Source organism: Falco peregrinus, chromosome W, assembly GCF_023634155.1.
Source record: "Falco peregrinus isolate bFalPer1 chromosome W, bFalPer1.pri, whole genome shotgun sequence".
In the NCBI taxonomy this organism is placed as follows: Eukaryota; Metazoa; Chordata; class Aves; order Falconiformes; family Falconidae; genus Falco; species Falco peregrinus.
In genome coordinates this window covers 29,509,650-29,523,102 of record NC_073743.1, presented here as the reverse complement: position 1 = coordinate 29,523,102, position 13,453 = coordinate 29,509,650, and the positions used below count along the sequence as shown (strand labels likewise).

The window sequence follows — 13,453 nt, the reverse complement described above, 5'->3', positions numbered from 1 at the left end:
TTTAAACAAACAAACAAAAAAAATCACAAATTTTTACCCGAGGTACTACCAATCCATGCAATACAACATGAGACAGAACAAAGGCAGTGAGCCTATAGCTGTAATTTGATATTGTAACAAGCTCTGGGTTTTACAGTGGGAAGATGAGGATAGTCTTTGTGTCAGCAGTCCTCCTTATTTGTAATGTGCCAGAATGAGACATTTACCAAGGTTGTGATTTATTATTTCAATGTTACAGGTTCATGAAAGCTTTAAGTTATGCCTCTTTAGATAAAGAAGATTTATTAAGTCCTATTAACCAAACCACACTTCAGCGTTCCTCCTCTGTTCGCTCCATGGTTTCTAATGCTACGTATGGTAGCTCTGATGATTACCTTGGCCTTGCTCTCCCAGTGAATATCAATGAAATATTCCAGGTATGTATGTGATAACAGATTAATTTGCATTTTCATACTGGAAGGTAGTTAACTGTTGCATTATCATCAGAATAGATTAGATCTACAGAAATGAGGAAAACTGGATGTAGTACTTTCAAGGAATGCATTTTGGAGAACAAGAGTTACTTTTCTAACCCTTTTTACAGAAAAGTGCTAGTCTGTTTTGTATTATTAGGCAAATAATGACACACTAGGTTAGAAGTGTGTTCAACAGTTGTAGCATAAATAAGCTGTCATAAGATTTTTAGTTGTCAGCTAGCTTTTATACTAAAATTAGCATAGTCTGTGGGCATTTGTTAATATCTCTTTAGCCAACCATATGTTCATTGGTCAACCATAAATTATGTGCATAATCCCACAGTAAACTTTCTGCTACCATGATCTTGATTTAATATTACTTTATTTGTATATTTATCATCATAGCATTAAAATATATTGTCTTTACTTAACCTTACAGGTATATTTCTTTAAATTAAAACAGTTTATCTTAAGTATCAATTGTCTTCCTCTCTCTACTTAGTTAAAACACATTCCCATCTAACAAACTGATGCATCACAATGTTTAATATTCTGTTACCTAATTATCAAAACCAGGATATGGTCTATGTCAAAGGTAAATCAGTGGCTTCCTTATCTTTAGTTTACTTAGTCTTTGCCTTTCAAACCTAAATTTCTTACTAAAGATAGAGCAAATGCAAGATTTTCCATCATACCTGCTTCTATTTCCCCTTTATGAAAAGACTACTTCATTTCTCTCTCCTCCACAGTCTTTATGCATATTTATGTTGCATCACTTCTTTTCTCTCAACTGTTTTTGTAGATAACATCTTACAGGCAACAATTTAGATGTCCTGGGTGGTTTTGCTCTACGTTCCCGAGCTCTCCAGTGTTGTAGAGTGGTTGTGGACAGATCATTAATAGCCACTTCTGGGTCACTGGTTTCCTTACAGCCTGTCACCACTATGTTTTACTATTTACTGACTGTTCATAAGCCTTGCTTAATAAATGTTCATTCACAAATGTATGTTTTTCTCATTGGCTTTTCCTTACTACTTAGGAGCCCATTCTTAATTTCTTCCTCCAATTGGATCTTTTTCCTGAAGTAAAAAATTGACAACATGTTATTTCCACCTGTGCTTATTTTAACTTTCATTTGAATATTCTAGGTAAAGGAAATTCCATATTTCCAGAAGAAAACTACACCCCCATTTGATGACTCTGGAGCTAGGGTCTTTGCACCTGATGCAGAAGGTATTAGTTTTGTTCCTCTTCTGTACCTTTCTGTTGTTTGTTTGTACATTGGGTGGGGTGAAGTGTTGGGGTTTATTTGTTGATTTTTCTTTACAGAAAAGGTTATTTTTAGCTGTTAATTTTTGAGAGCTGTTTTCTGGATTCAGGATAGCAGGCTATTAATTCCCTGGTTTATGTAGTTCAAGACAATGTGGTGTTGCTTCAAAGCTTGATCCAGCTCTAATAAACTAAGAAGGAAAGTCTACATATCTTTGATTATAATATGAGCTAATGTTAATTGAAAACTGGTAGTGATACTGCATTAAAGAAAGTAACAATTTAAGCTAAGATAAAATATGTATGCCATATATATATTGAACTGTTATATTTTGACTCCCCTTTGATTACACGTGAATTTATAGGAGCCAATAACAGTGTTAGATGCGTATTTCAGAAAGTAAATTTTGTCTCTCTGTGATGTTTCTGTGACATTTGATCAGTGGAGGTGATGGAACATGGTACAAGAAAATTGCAAGTGCTCAGTAATGCCTGGCTTGTTCTGGAATGCACTTTTGTTTTTTTACTCCAGAGTTGTCAAAAATCTGTAGGGCATCAATATGTATCTTTTCAGTAGGACAACTGAAAAAGAAACATCAGTACTGGTCCTAAAGTAGTATAGGATAACTATTGTCTTGCTTCTTAATTAACTGGAATTTTATTGCAAGCACTTTGAACATCCTAATAGACACATCTTACTGATATTTCTTTTTCTTTTGTGTTGTTAATGTAATATATAAAGATGACTTTCCCGAAAGTGTGGTTTTGTAGTTTACTGTTTCAGTGTAAAGTAGCGCCTGTTTAAGATTGTATTTGTTGGTAATTTCCACCCAGGGAAGGGCATGTCACTACATTGTCTTTGGCTTGTTTCTGCATTGTTGAGTCTAGTTTCATCCTATTACAGGCACTAAGTTACAGGGGTTTAAATTATGTTTCTGGTTTCATTGGTGCATATGTTGTTTATACATCTGGTATATTGTTGTACTAATCTTGTTTGATACTATGAAAATTCGTAACATATTAATGTTCCATGGGTATTACTAATGTTGATATGTCAGGATTTACCACATATCTTCTTAACAGTATGTTTGTTTAGAGGTTGTATTCTGTCCGTTGCAATGTTTCGTTATATATGATAAGACAGGGCTAAAATGTGATGTTTATTTCCCGAATGCCAACAAATCTTTGGAGCTTAACCATTAAAAAAAAGTTTCTAGATCTTCACACACACACCCCCCTCTCAGCCTTAAAAAGCTTAAAAGGGGAAATTTAATTCAAATAATATTTTATTAACTCTTTGTTGTGTGGGGGTTTTTTTCTGATGTCTAATTGCTTATATACAGGTCTTCCATCAGGTACAAGTGATGTTGTCAAAAGTCCTTTTCAGACGCTCCGACAGCAGATCAGTCTCACAGAAATAATGAATACCAGCCGTTCAGACGCCTCTCAGTTTTTAGAAAATACAGAGGATACAGGGCTACAGGAGCACACAGATGAGAACTGCCTTTACTGTGTCTGCATTCAAATACTGGATTACCAGCATAACAACAAAGTGAACTCTTCATATAGTCATACAGGTTAGTGTTCCTTGTGGGAAAGTATGATAAAACTGAATAAAAATATTGAATTTTGTTAATCTTTAAAATTGATGAATCTATAAGGAGTTTTGTTGGTGGGTTTAGAGTGATTGGGGTTTTTTGGGGGTGGGGGTGGTTTGGGGATTTTTTTCTTACTATTGACCTTGACATTAATTCTCCTTAATAAGCTCGCTATGTAACCAATGGTATTTCTATGGTTGTTTCCATCTTTTCTGTTTCTAGTGGTGTTAGTAGTTTAATATTTCTAAAAGCTAATAAAAATATAAAATTCAGAAGCTTATTTAGTACTTACAAATTGATGTCCTGAAAAATGAGGTTTGCGGTCAAACCAATGAAAAGTCTGACTTCAAAGCAAGTCTGTACTGTAAAACAAAACAAAGGAAATCTGATTGAGGAGTCTGTTGCAGTTGAGCTGTAACTTCTGGGATTTAGTCATCTTTCTTCATATTTTGAGATTCAGAACAGATTCAGAATGATTTTCTTCCTAACCTCCTCTGCAGAGCTTGCAGTTACATAAAAAGATAATCCCATAATGGAAATTCCAATTTCTTAGTAGGAATCCTTACCATTTTACAACAGTGTTATGCATTCAGGTAGTAACACATAAAGAGTACTGTTGTCAAGGGGGAAGATGCACAAAATGTGAGGAATGTCTGAGAGAGCTCAAGTTCAGTGTTGAGAAGAGATGGCAAATAAAATTCCAGTTATAGTCTTCAATTAGCATGAGGGGATTACAGGCAAGGCAGACCCAGGCTCTTGTCAGAAGCACAAAGCTGAAGGATGGAGACCATGGATATGTGCTATAGGAATGGAAATTCCAGTTAAACATAAGGGGAAAAACTCTTCGCAGTGTAACTTGATCTCAGTTTGAAGTGAGCCCTTCTTTGAACAAGAGATTGAACTAGTTGATCTCCAGAAGTCCCTTCAGACCTGTTTTTCTATGGTACTGTTAACTGCACAATAATTAAAAGCTTGGATTTTACATTCATCTCTTTACATCCAAAACACCAAAGGCTATGGATAGTGAAACCTCCCAGAAGTATCTTACCTGTCACATCTTTCTGTTGATGAAGTCAGAGCCCTTTCTGCAAGACCTGCAGTAATTGTATGAACAAAAAGCTTGTGCAAGAGCATCTTTATTATGTTATTGATATATCCATGCTCTATTTTACATGAGTTCTACATGTGATTACAGTTTTTTAGGCTTCTGTCAGTGCTAAAAATTTGATTATTTTCACTCGAGTATTATAAGATTTTTTTTAAAATGTTATTTTTAGATGTTTTGAGTATGATTTGTCCAAAATCAAACATCTAGTTTCCAGCTGGTTTATATGCTGATAGTTACCATATGCATGCTTACCACTGTTAAAAAATAAGAAAAGCATTTGAAGTGAGGAAAAGTGTGAATAACAAAGATGCAAAATCTTGTTTCTCTCATATTTTTCAGACATTCCATATACTGACTGGTGTGGGCAGACCATACACAATCACTTAGATGTGCATTCCTCCAAATTTTCTGGAATTTCAAGCTGTAGTGATGCAGTATCCCGTGTTTCATCTAGCAGCATCAGGAGTACAGATCTTGTACTAGGTAAGTTTGAAAGCCTTATGATTATTAGAGACTATAACTCTTAAAGTATTTTTTAGGTATTGTGGAAAAATAATATTTATATATACTGCAACAAAGTAATGCTCTTAATTTAAAAAAACCAACAACAAACAAACAAACAAAAAACCGCAAAAGCCCCTCTTTGGATGCCCTAATCATTATCCAGGAAGGTAGTTGCATTATCAATGACTATGGCAGATGGCATACATTCAAACTGTTCTGCTTTAGCTTTATGACTTTTTTGCAGGTAATGTAAATGCAGCTCTGTATCTGACATTATAATCAATTGCCTTTTTCCCCCAGAGTGTTGGTAGTTTAAAAAAAACCAAAACAAACACTTTAAAAAAATAATTACTGAATTTCTGTAAAGAGAAAGACATTTCTTTTTTAGGCTTGTGTTTTACATTTTGAATTATTTTAATTTCTTATCAAGTAGCTGGTTGCTAACTTCGCCAGTATCTGATACAAACAGAACAGGTAATCACCCAATTTGTAACATGATTTAGTGATAGAGACAGCACTGTAATTGAATCTCACAGATTTTTCTAAATGTCACACAGCATTTATGAAATGCTAGTTTACCTTTTTTTTTAATATTTCCATGTTAAATTTAATGAAAATAATATTTTTGTTTGGTTTAATTTTAATGGGAACATTTGTGGTAGTTCAGAATACACGCATAAATATGTACTCGTGTGTGTGTGTAATGCTAAAACAGACTTATGTGGCATAAGATTAGCACAATCAAAGACTGTTCTGGTTAAACTCCATACTGCTGAATTTGTTTTTCTAGGAGTAAAATCAATCCCAGATGATACACCAGTGTGCAGAATACTTCTGCGGAAAGAAGTCTTACGTTTAGTAATCAATTTGAGTAGTTCAGTAGGAACTAAGGGTCATGAAACAGGACTTCTGACGTAAGTTAAATACATTTCAGATGTTTTAGCAACATTTAGTTGTATGTATTTGCAAAGATCTCTGAGATAGTGATTCACCTTATTTCTGACTTCTCAAAAAATTGTCAGGCAGGTATAATTGTAGGTCATTGGGGATGATTGAACGTAATGTAAAAGCTAAGCAAAGAATTTGCCTTTTAATATGTTTGTTCTGTCTTTAATTTCTTACTCTTCCCCATTATTTTTCAAATCAATAATTCAACTGTAGTGATGTTTCATTACGTACCCAGTATGTCATGCATCTTTAAAAAAGAAATGATAATTCTTTTTTGTTATTTGTGCCAAATAATATATATCAGATAACCAGAATAACAATCTGAAAGTAACTTCTTGAGAAACACAAATCTGCTTTAAACAAGAGTACAACTACTGGAATTAATTTATAGAAAATCTCATGTTAAAATATAGGAATATAAATCCAGGGACCATGCATGATGATAAAAAATGTAGGTATATGGGCTAGTGATGTTGGAAACTGACATACAACTGCTAAAAGAAAATGCAGAAATGCTAATTTTAGTTTTAAAAATGCTTACAGGTAATTAAGTTAGCTTTTAGTATTTTTTATTACTGCTGTACATGTGGATGCCTATTCTTTGATATACTGTTCTCTTTCAACATCATTATTTTAAGACTAGGTGATCTCAGAGATTCTGTGCAACTTTCAATTTATATATTCTGTTTCATCTCATTAATAGGAAATTCTTCCAGTTTGGTACAAAATAATGCTTTCTGTTCTGATTTTCTTGCTTCATCAGATCCAGAATGTATAACGCCTATTACTGAAGAGTTCTATTTTCTTAATGATGTCAATCAAAATTTAATTGAACAGTTTTTAAAAATATGATGATAATTGTTCAAGACTTAAAATTTTGCTTTTCCTGTTGATCAGAATTAAGGAGAAATATCCCCAAGCATTTGATGACATATGCCTTTACTCTGAGGTGTCCTACTTGTTAGCACATTGTACATTTCGACTTCCATCTCGAAGGTTCATTCAGGAGCTATTTCAAGATGTACAGTTCTTACAAGTAAGTGGAAAGTTCAGATGCATTGAATGCACTAAAATGTGCCAGCTGGGTTCAGGTTTCATGTTCTGAATGCTTTCAGATATGTCTTAAAGGAAACCATTTTATGATGTTTTTCTAGTGACATTAATACTTTATCTGTCTTTGTCTTTTAGATGCATGAGGAAGCAGAGGCTATTTTAGCAACACCAACAAAACAGCCAGTAATTGATACATCAGCTGAATCCTGACCACTGTCTCATGCAGTGCATTGCATATAGACTTTCTGAAATCCTCAAACAACCTCCGAATGACTAGATAAAAAGCTTTAGAGCATCATTTTCTAGACTGTTCCAGAAGCTATTGGTACCTGAAGACTGAACTGAAAACTTTTCCTTAACCAATTACTGCCCCAGTCTTTTGTGCCCTTTGGGGAGTTATTAAATATTACCATAGTTTTAATAATAGTAATTGCTATTATATGCAAGAGCTGAGCACTGAACACCTCCACAAGTTTTCATTTCATATTTTGCCATAAATTAAAAAAAAAAAAGGACAACACACAGGGACATCTTTTATGATTGACTTCTGATTCTGTTCCAGAGAAGCAGAATGATGCCTTGCTTTGTAGTCCCTGGATACCAGGAATCGGAGAGATGAGGGTGCATTCCATTGCCAGCAATGGGGAGCCGTGCTGTAATTATGGACACCAGGGGATTAATGTTAGCCCTTCTCTGTTGGTTTTTGTATTGTTTATAACGCTACCTGGGGGGGGGGGGGTGGTGGTTTAACTTCAAACAGAAAGAAAAGCCTCTGAATCTGAGGTTTCCTTTAAGTTATTTTAATATTACTATAGTTGTAAACAATTTTATTAGCAGTCTCTCCAATTTCATTACACTTACGTACATGTATCTTATCTGAACCAGTTAAGGATTTTCACTACAGTTTAATTTAGAAATAACAAATCATTTAAACTTAAAATGCTGAAATCAGATTGTTTTCCCTGAATGATATGCACGTGTTTGCAGTTTCTATACTCATGCTCATATACTATGAATTTTGGTCTTACTCTTAACTAAAAACCTTTAAAAAGCATTATTTGTATCAGATAAATTAATATTTTATAAATTAAACTTGAATACATTTAATCATTGCTGCTTTTGTGAGAAGACATGAGTGTTTTCCAAGTTCCATGGAAACAGCCTTTTATAAAAACAAAGTTTTAATTGGAATTTTCAATGGATTAGTGATCAAGCATCAAATAGTACTAATAATTGTAGTGAAAAGCCTTAAGTAGCAAATTTTGAAGCAACAGTAATTATAATTTTATATTAGCATTTGACTTGACTTCCCCAATTACTTCCACAAGGGTCTGTTTCTCTCCACTGAGTGGGGAGGAAGACAAAACTGGGTGCTGCAAGTGTCCTTTTGGAGAGAGAAACTTTTTCAGCTGTCTGAAATTCAGAGATACAGAATGCTCCCAGCTGTCATGGACGTTGCTTGGAGCTGGAGACGTATGTTGGGCCCTTGGCATGTTGTATTTGAAACAGTCACTTTTCCTCATCTGACAATTCTTGTTTGACCTATGTACCCTAAATGTGCTCTCATTGGCTGGTGGCAGTGGTTTTTTCCCAAGGCACAATGAAGTGTTAAAGTATTCAGTAGTTTAGGGTACAGTGGCTTGGCACATTGAGGTAAGCTGCCCCTGTAAACATTTTAAAAGGCAGCAGTGAGAATACTGCTTGTCTTTTTGTCATCTTATTTCAAAACATATCTAGTGGTCTTGAACGAGAGAGTTGTAATTTGCAGTGAGAAGCTGAAAAAAACCCTATAGCACCTTTACTAGGTGCCTCAAGAGAAAAATTTGACAAATAGGTAATAATCAAAGCCTAGTGAGAGATGAAAGACTTGTTGCTGCTTCTTAGTCTATGTCCTGATCTTGGTATTTGGCTTTTTGGACTTCAGGAAGCTGGTATTACCTTGTAAGTGTGAGCTCAAGCTGAGCATAGTGAAAGAATTATTGCCAGGCTTCAGAGCATCTCTGAGGTTTCCTATTGCCTCCTGACAGGGCTGCACAGAAGTCCTGTTATTCAGGGCTTTGCTGTGGAGCCAGTTGAAAGCAAGTCCCATAACTTTTTTTTTCCCAGTTACACTTCTATTATCATGTGCTTATTAAAGGTATACTAGGTGAGAGTAAAATCTGATAACTGTAAAAGACCTTTGGGGACATGCTAGAAACCACGTTTGTAATTTGCTAGAAGCCCCCCATCTCCTTGGTTATTAACTCCTGATTCTGGTTCCCTGGATAGTTTTATTTTGAACAGATTTGTATGTTCAGTAAAGAATGTGGATTTTCTTTGGACTATTTTTGTAACACAGATGGATAGCAATGCCACAGCATGCAGAAATTGCACATTTTGCTTGAATTGCTTTGTAAAATACACTATTTTATTAGAGAAATGTAATTTATGCCAAAAAAGCGTAACATGCCATTTTGCTACTGAATAGGGTGTTTTAGCACAGGAATAAATGTCTTGGGGTGGGGGGGGGAAGGCAGATGTCTTCTAGATTTAATTGAAAAAATTCTTTCAATACTGGGCTGTCAGCATCCCTAAAAATGCATTACAAGAGATGATGTAAATTAATCATTCTGAGGAGGGAAGGGATCAAGAAAAATCTCAAGACTTATTCCCCTGTCCCATGTGGTGGTGGTAGTTGTTTTTTTTTTTTAGTAACACGCTGCTACATGTTTGGAGGTTCTAGTGGTTGTAGGTCACTGAACAGACATTGAAATCTGATTTATATTGTATACCTGTAATATAGAAAGAAAAAGTATTTATATTTTTTCCATAAGAATATTGCATTGAGCTGTGTATAATTTAAACAGAGGTTTGTCCCAAAATGATATTGCCTACCTTGATTTTTTGTGTGTGTAGTTTTTTCCTCTTTTTTTGTATAGCGTGTACAGTTCATCTCTATGCACATTAAAAGCCTCCTGAAGTGTAATCTTATCAAAGGGATGCATTGTTAATAAAATGTGCTTAAACTTCTTAAAGTTGTTCTGCTCTCATCTGTACCTCTCAGCATTAGAAATGGGTTGGAATTTTATTGATATTTGTAAGTTACTAATTAACTAGAACAACCTGAAGCTTTCCAAATAAACTTTTTTTAATCGAAAATATATTTTACATTAATGGTTTGTAAGATGTCTTATAAAAATAGTTTCATAGTTTGCCTTTTTTAAAAATTAAAAAAAGAGTACTGATACTGAGAAATCATTTTCCATTATGTGATGTTTGCACATTAAGTATTAGCATTTTGACAACAGATGTGAAAGTTGAATTATAAACAATGACAGAAATAAACAGTTTTCAGTTTTGAAATCATTCAACCATTAATGTAAGACAGATGTTTTAAAAAATTATACATGCCCTCCACCCACCCATGCAAAAATCCTTTTCTAATTTTTAGTTCTAGTGCCTGGACTGTATTGTTTGACTTTGGCGTTATGCTCTTTGGAATCTTCTGTTTGTGTGCTTTTAAGCACAGGTAGTTTCATGAAACACCACCTGTCAGAACCAGCAAGCAGATTTATAGATAAAAAGGAGCTAACTTCTCATCGCATCACCAAGCAAACTGTTTCCTTGCTTCAAGATAATGAAATTTCATTAGTGCAAAATCTCCCCAGGAAAAGACCAAGGGAGCTGTGTCTGCCAGAGCTGAGGTGGGAACTCCAACCAGGCCAAATTGTCTCACCTCACCATGAAGAACACATTTAAAATGAAGGCATCTATTCTGTTCTGTTGACTGGCAAACTGGTAACAATGGACGAGGAGAAGGCTGAGGTACTCAACAACTTCTTTGCCTCAGTCTTCAAAGGCATTCTCTCATCCCACACCTCCCAAGTGGATGGACTGCAAAGCAGGGACTTGGGGAGCAAAGTCCCTCCCACTGTTAGAGACCCCCTGAGTAACCTGAACATACATAAGTCTATGGGACCTCATGAGATGGATCTCAGACTCTTGAGGGAATTGGCTGATGTAGTTGCCAAGCCACTCTCCATCATATTTGAAGTCATGGCAGTCAGGTTAAGTCCCTGGTAACCGGAAAAAGGGAAACATTGCACCCATTTCTAAAAAGTATAGAAAGAAGGACCCTGGGAGCTACTGACCTGTCAGCCTCACCTCTGTGCCTGGGAAGATCATGGAACAGATCTTCCCAGAAGCTATGTTAAGGCACATGGAAGACAAGGAGGTGATTCGAGACATCCAGCGTGGCTTCACCAAGGGCAAGTCTTGCCTGACCAACCTAGTGGCCTTCTATGATGGAGTGACTACATCAGCGGACAAGGGAAGAGCTAAGGATGTCATCTATCTGGACTTCTATAAGGCCTTTGACACTGTCCCACACAACATCCTTCTCTCTAAATTGGAGAGATATGGATTTGATGGATGGACTGTTTGGTGGATAAGGAATTGGATGGAGATAAGCGACAAGTGGTGCCCCTCAGGGGTCTATATTGGGACCAGTGCTGTTTCAGTATCTTCATCAATGACATAGACAATGGGATTGAGTGCACGCTCAGCAAAATTGCAATGACACCAAGCTGAGTGGTGCAGTTGACACACCTGAAGGACAGGGGTGCCATCCAGAGGTGCCGCGATGAGAGACGGGACACTGCTTGATGCAAGCAAATGTCAATTTATTGTATACAATCACAAGTTTATATATATTATCAGAGGCCAAGCTCTTTAAACAGATTGGTTCTTTAAACTAAGCATTACATACTAGGCAATCCCTAATTGGTTAACTACAAACAAAGAACACTTTAAGTAAGTTTCTACAGTCATCAATTAACAGCAACATGTTACTTCTTGGCACCATCAGTTCCTCATTCCCTTATCTTTTCTCGGCCTGTGGGTTGTTATCTATTCACATTCCTTGTCCTCCCGAGGTTTACAGCTGTCCTCCCAAGGTTTATGGCTGACAAGCTCCAGCACATCCCCACTTATCAGCTGGACCATACTTGGAGACTTGCCTCTCAGGCCCTGTCTCACATCTCCCCTTTCCTGTTGCACAAAAAGAACTTTCTTCATAGAGCGTGCTATCCACTTTTGTAGACACTGCAACAAACAGGGTAAAAAGAGTAACAAGAAGACAAAAGATTGCCATTTGATTTTCATTCAGTCATTGATTAATTACCATTTGATTATTGTTTGATGATTAATAAACCCCTTTTAGGTAGCTCCATAACAATGACTTCTTTTAATAATTCACCTGCGACAAAAATTGGCATAGTCAGCACCATGGCAGATTCAATCACTGACTACTTACAGAGGCATGGAGTTAACACCACCAAAATTTTCAGATGACTGGGCATGAGAAAAGCAGGATAATTGGAATAAGATAAAAGAACAGTTAAACCTTGTAAGAGGGAAACTGAAAGATGGTAAAGAGAAGAGGATAAGATGCAAAATATTTGGAATGTGTTTGGGAGCTTCATAACAGTATAAGAAATTTAAAGAACAGGAGAGTGTTACAAGATGTGGTTAAACAAAGAAAGCAACAAGAAATGCTGTTATATCTGTGAATAGAGCAATTGCAGAAACATTTAGTGGAGGAAAAATAAAAATGCAGGAATTCTGAGGATAAACTAGAATTTATGAGAATTTTGGCTCCCAGTCTGCTAGATCCTGTGAAACTTTGTAAGCTAATTGTTTCCCTGCAAGATTGGGATGGAGATCTTTGGGACGATTCCCACCAAGAACTTTGTGATGAGAGTGAATTAGATGAATCAGAATTTAAGGTAGCCCCTATTATTAAAATTGAGATATTTGCTGGATCTCAAGGGAGCAACCAGAGAGATACCATAAAGGCTATTCCATAGGACCCCCTTCAAATGGCCAATCTGCACTAAAAATGTGGGTGGAAGCCTGGAAAAAGCAAGACTGAATATCTGTGGCATGTCTCCTTAAGTGGAGGTGATCATATTATGTTAGATCAAAGTGAAGTGTATGGCTTTTGGGGACCAGGAGGGACCAGCTCCTAACACTGAACCACACTCTATTACATGGCGAGTAGCATATCAGGGAGGGGGCATAGACCCTCAGGACAGCGGGGAGCCCAGTGCTATACCAATAAGATCATTAAGTGAACTTTCTGCTGCTGCTACAAAAGCAGCCTGCTCTCAGGCTATGTACAACAGGGGTGCATATGGTAATTATTCATCCCAACAAAGAAGAAATCAGGCCAAAATGCCAGGAGGACTGCATAGATGAACAAAGAGCTCCTGGACAAAATAAAAAAAAAAAAAAAAACAAACAAAAACAAAAAAAAAAAAAAAAGAAAGCCTACAGAAGGTGAAAGCAAGGACAGGTAGCCCAGGAAGAATACAGAGAAATTGTCCAAGCATCCAGGGATGAGGTTAGGAAAACTAAAGCCCTGATAGAGTTAAATCTGGCCAGGGACATGAAAACAAGCAAAGCTTCTATAAGTATGATGGCAATAAAAGGAAGACAAGGGAAAATGTGGGCCCTCTCTGGAAGGAAACGGGAGACCT

At 36.2% G+C, this 13,453-nt stretch overlaps 1 protein-coding gene across 6 annotated transcripts in view; it reads left to right on the top strand.

The window, feature by feature from the left end:
* Positions 1–9,949, top strand: part of LOC129783027 (rapamycin-insensitive companion of mTOR-like) — a 109,195-nt gene extending 99,246 nt beyond the window's left edge. For all 6 annotated transcript variants that reach the window (XM_055792680.1, XM_055792679.1, XM_055792678.1 and 3 more), the window contains 7 exons: positions 239–416; positions 1,604–1,688; positions 3,068–3,301; positions 4,770–4,913; positions 5,725–5,848; positions 6,780–6,918; positions 7,071–9,949. In XM_055792680.1, the coding sequence (XP_055648655.1) occupies positions 239–416; positions 1,604–1,688; positions 3,068–3,301; positions 4,770–4,913; positions 5,725–5,848; positions 6,780–6,918; positions 7,071–7,145 (979 nt within the window). In that variant the 3' untranslated portion in view covers positions 7,146–9,949. The remainder of the gene's footprint in view (positions 1–238; positions 417–1,603; positions 1,689–3,067; positions 3,302–4,769; positions 4,914–5,724; positions 5,849–6,779; positions 6,919–7,070) is intronic.
* Positions 9,950–13,453: the final 3,504 nt, after the last annotated feature.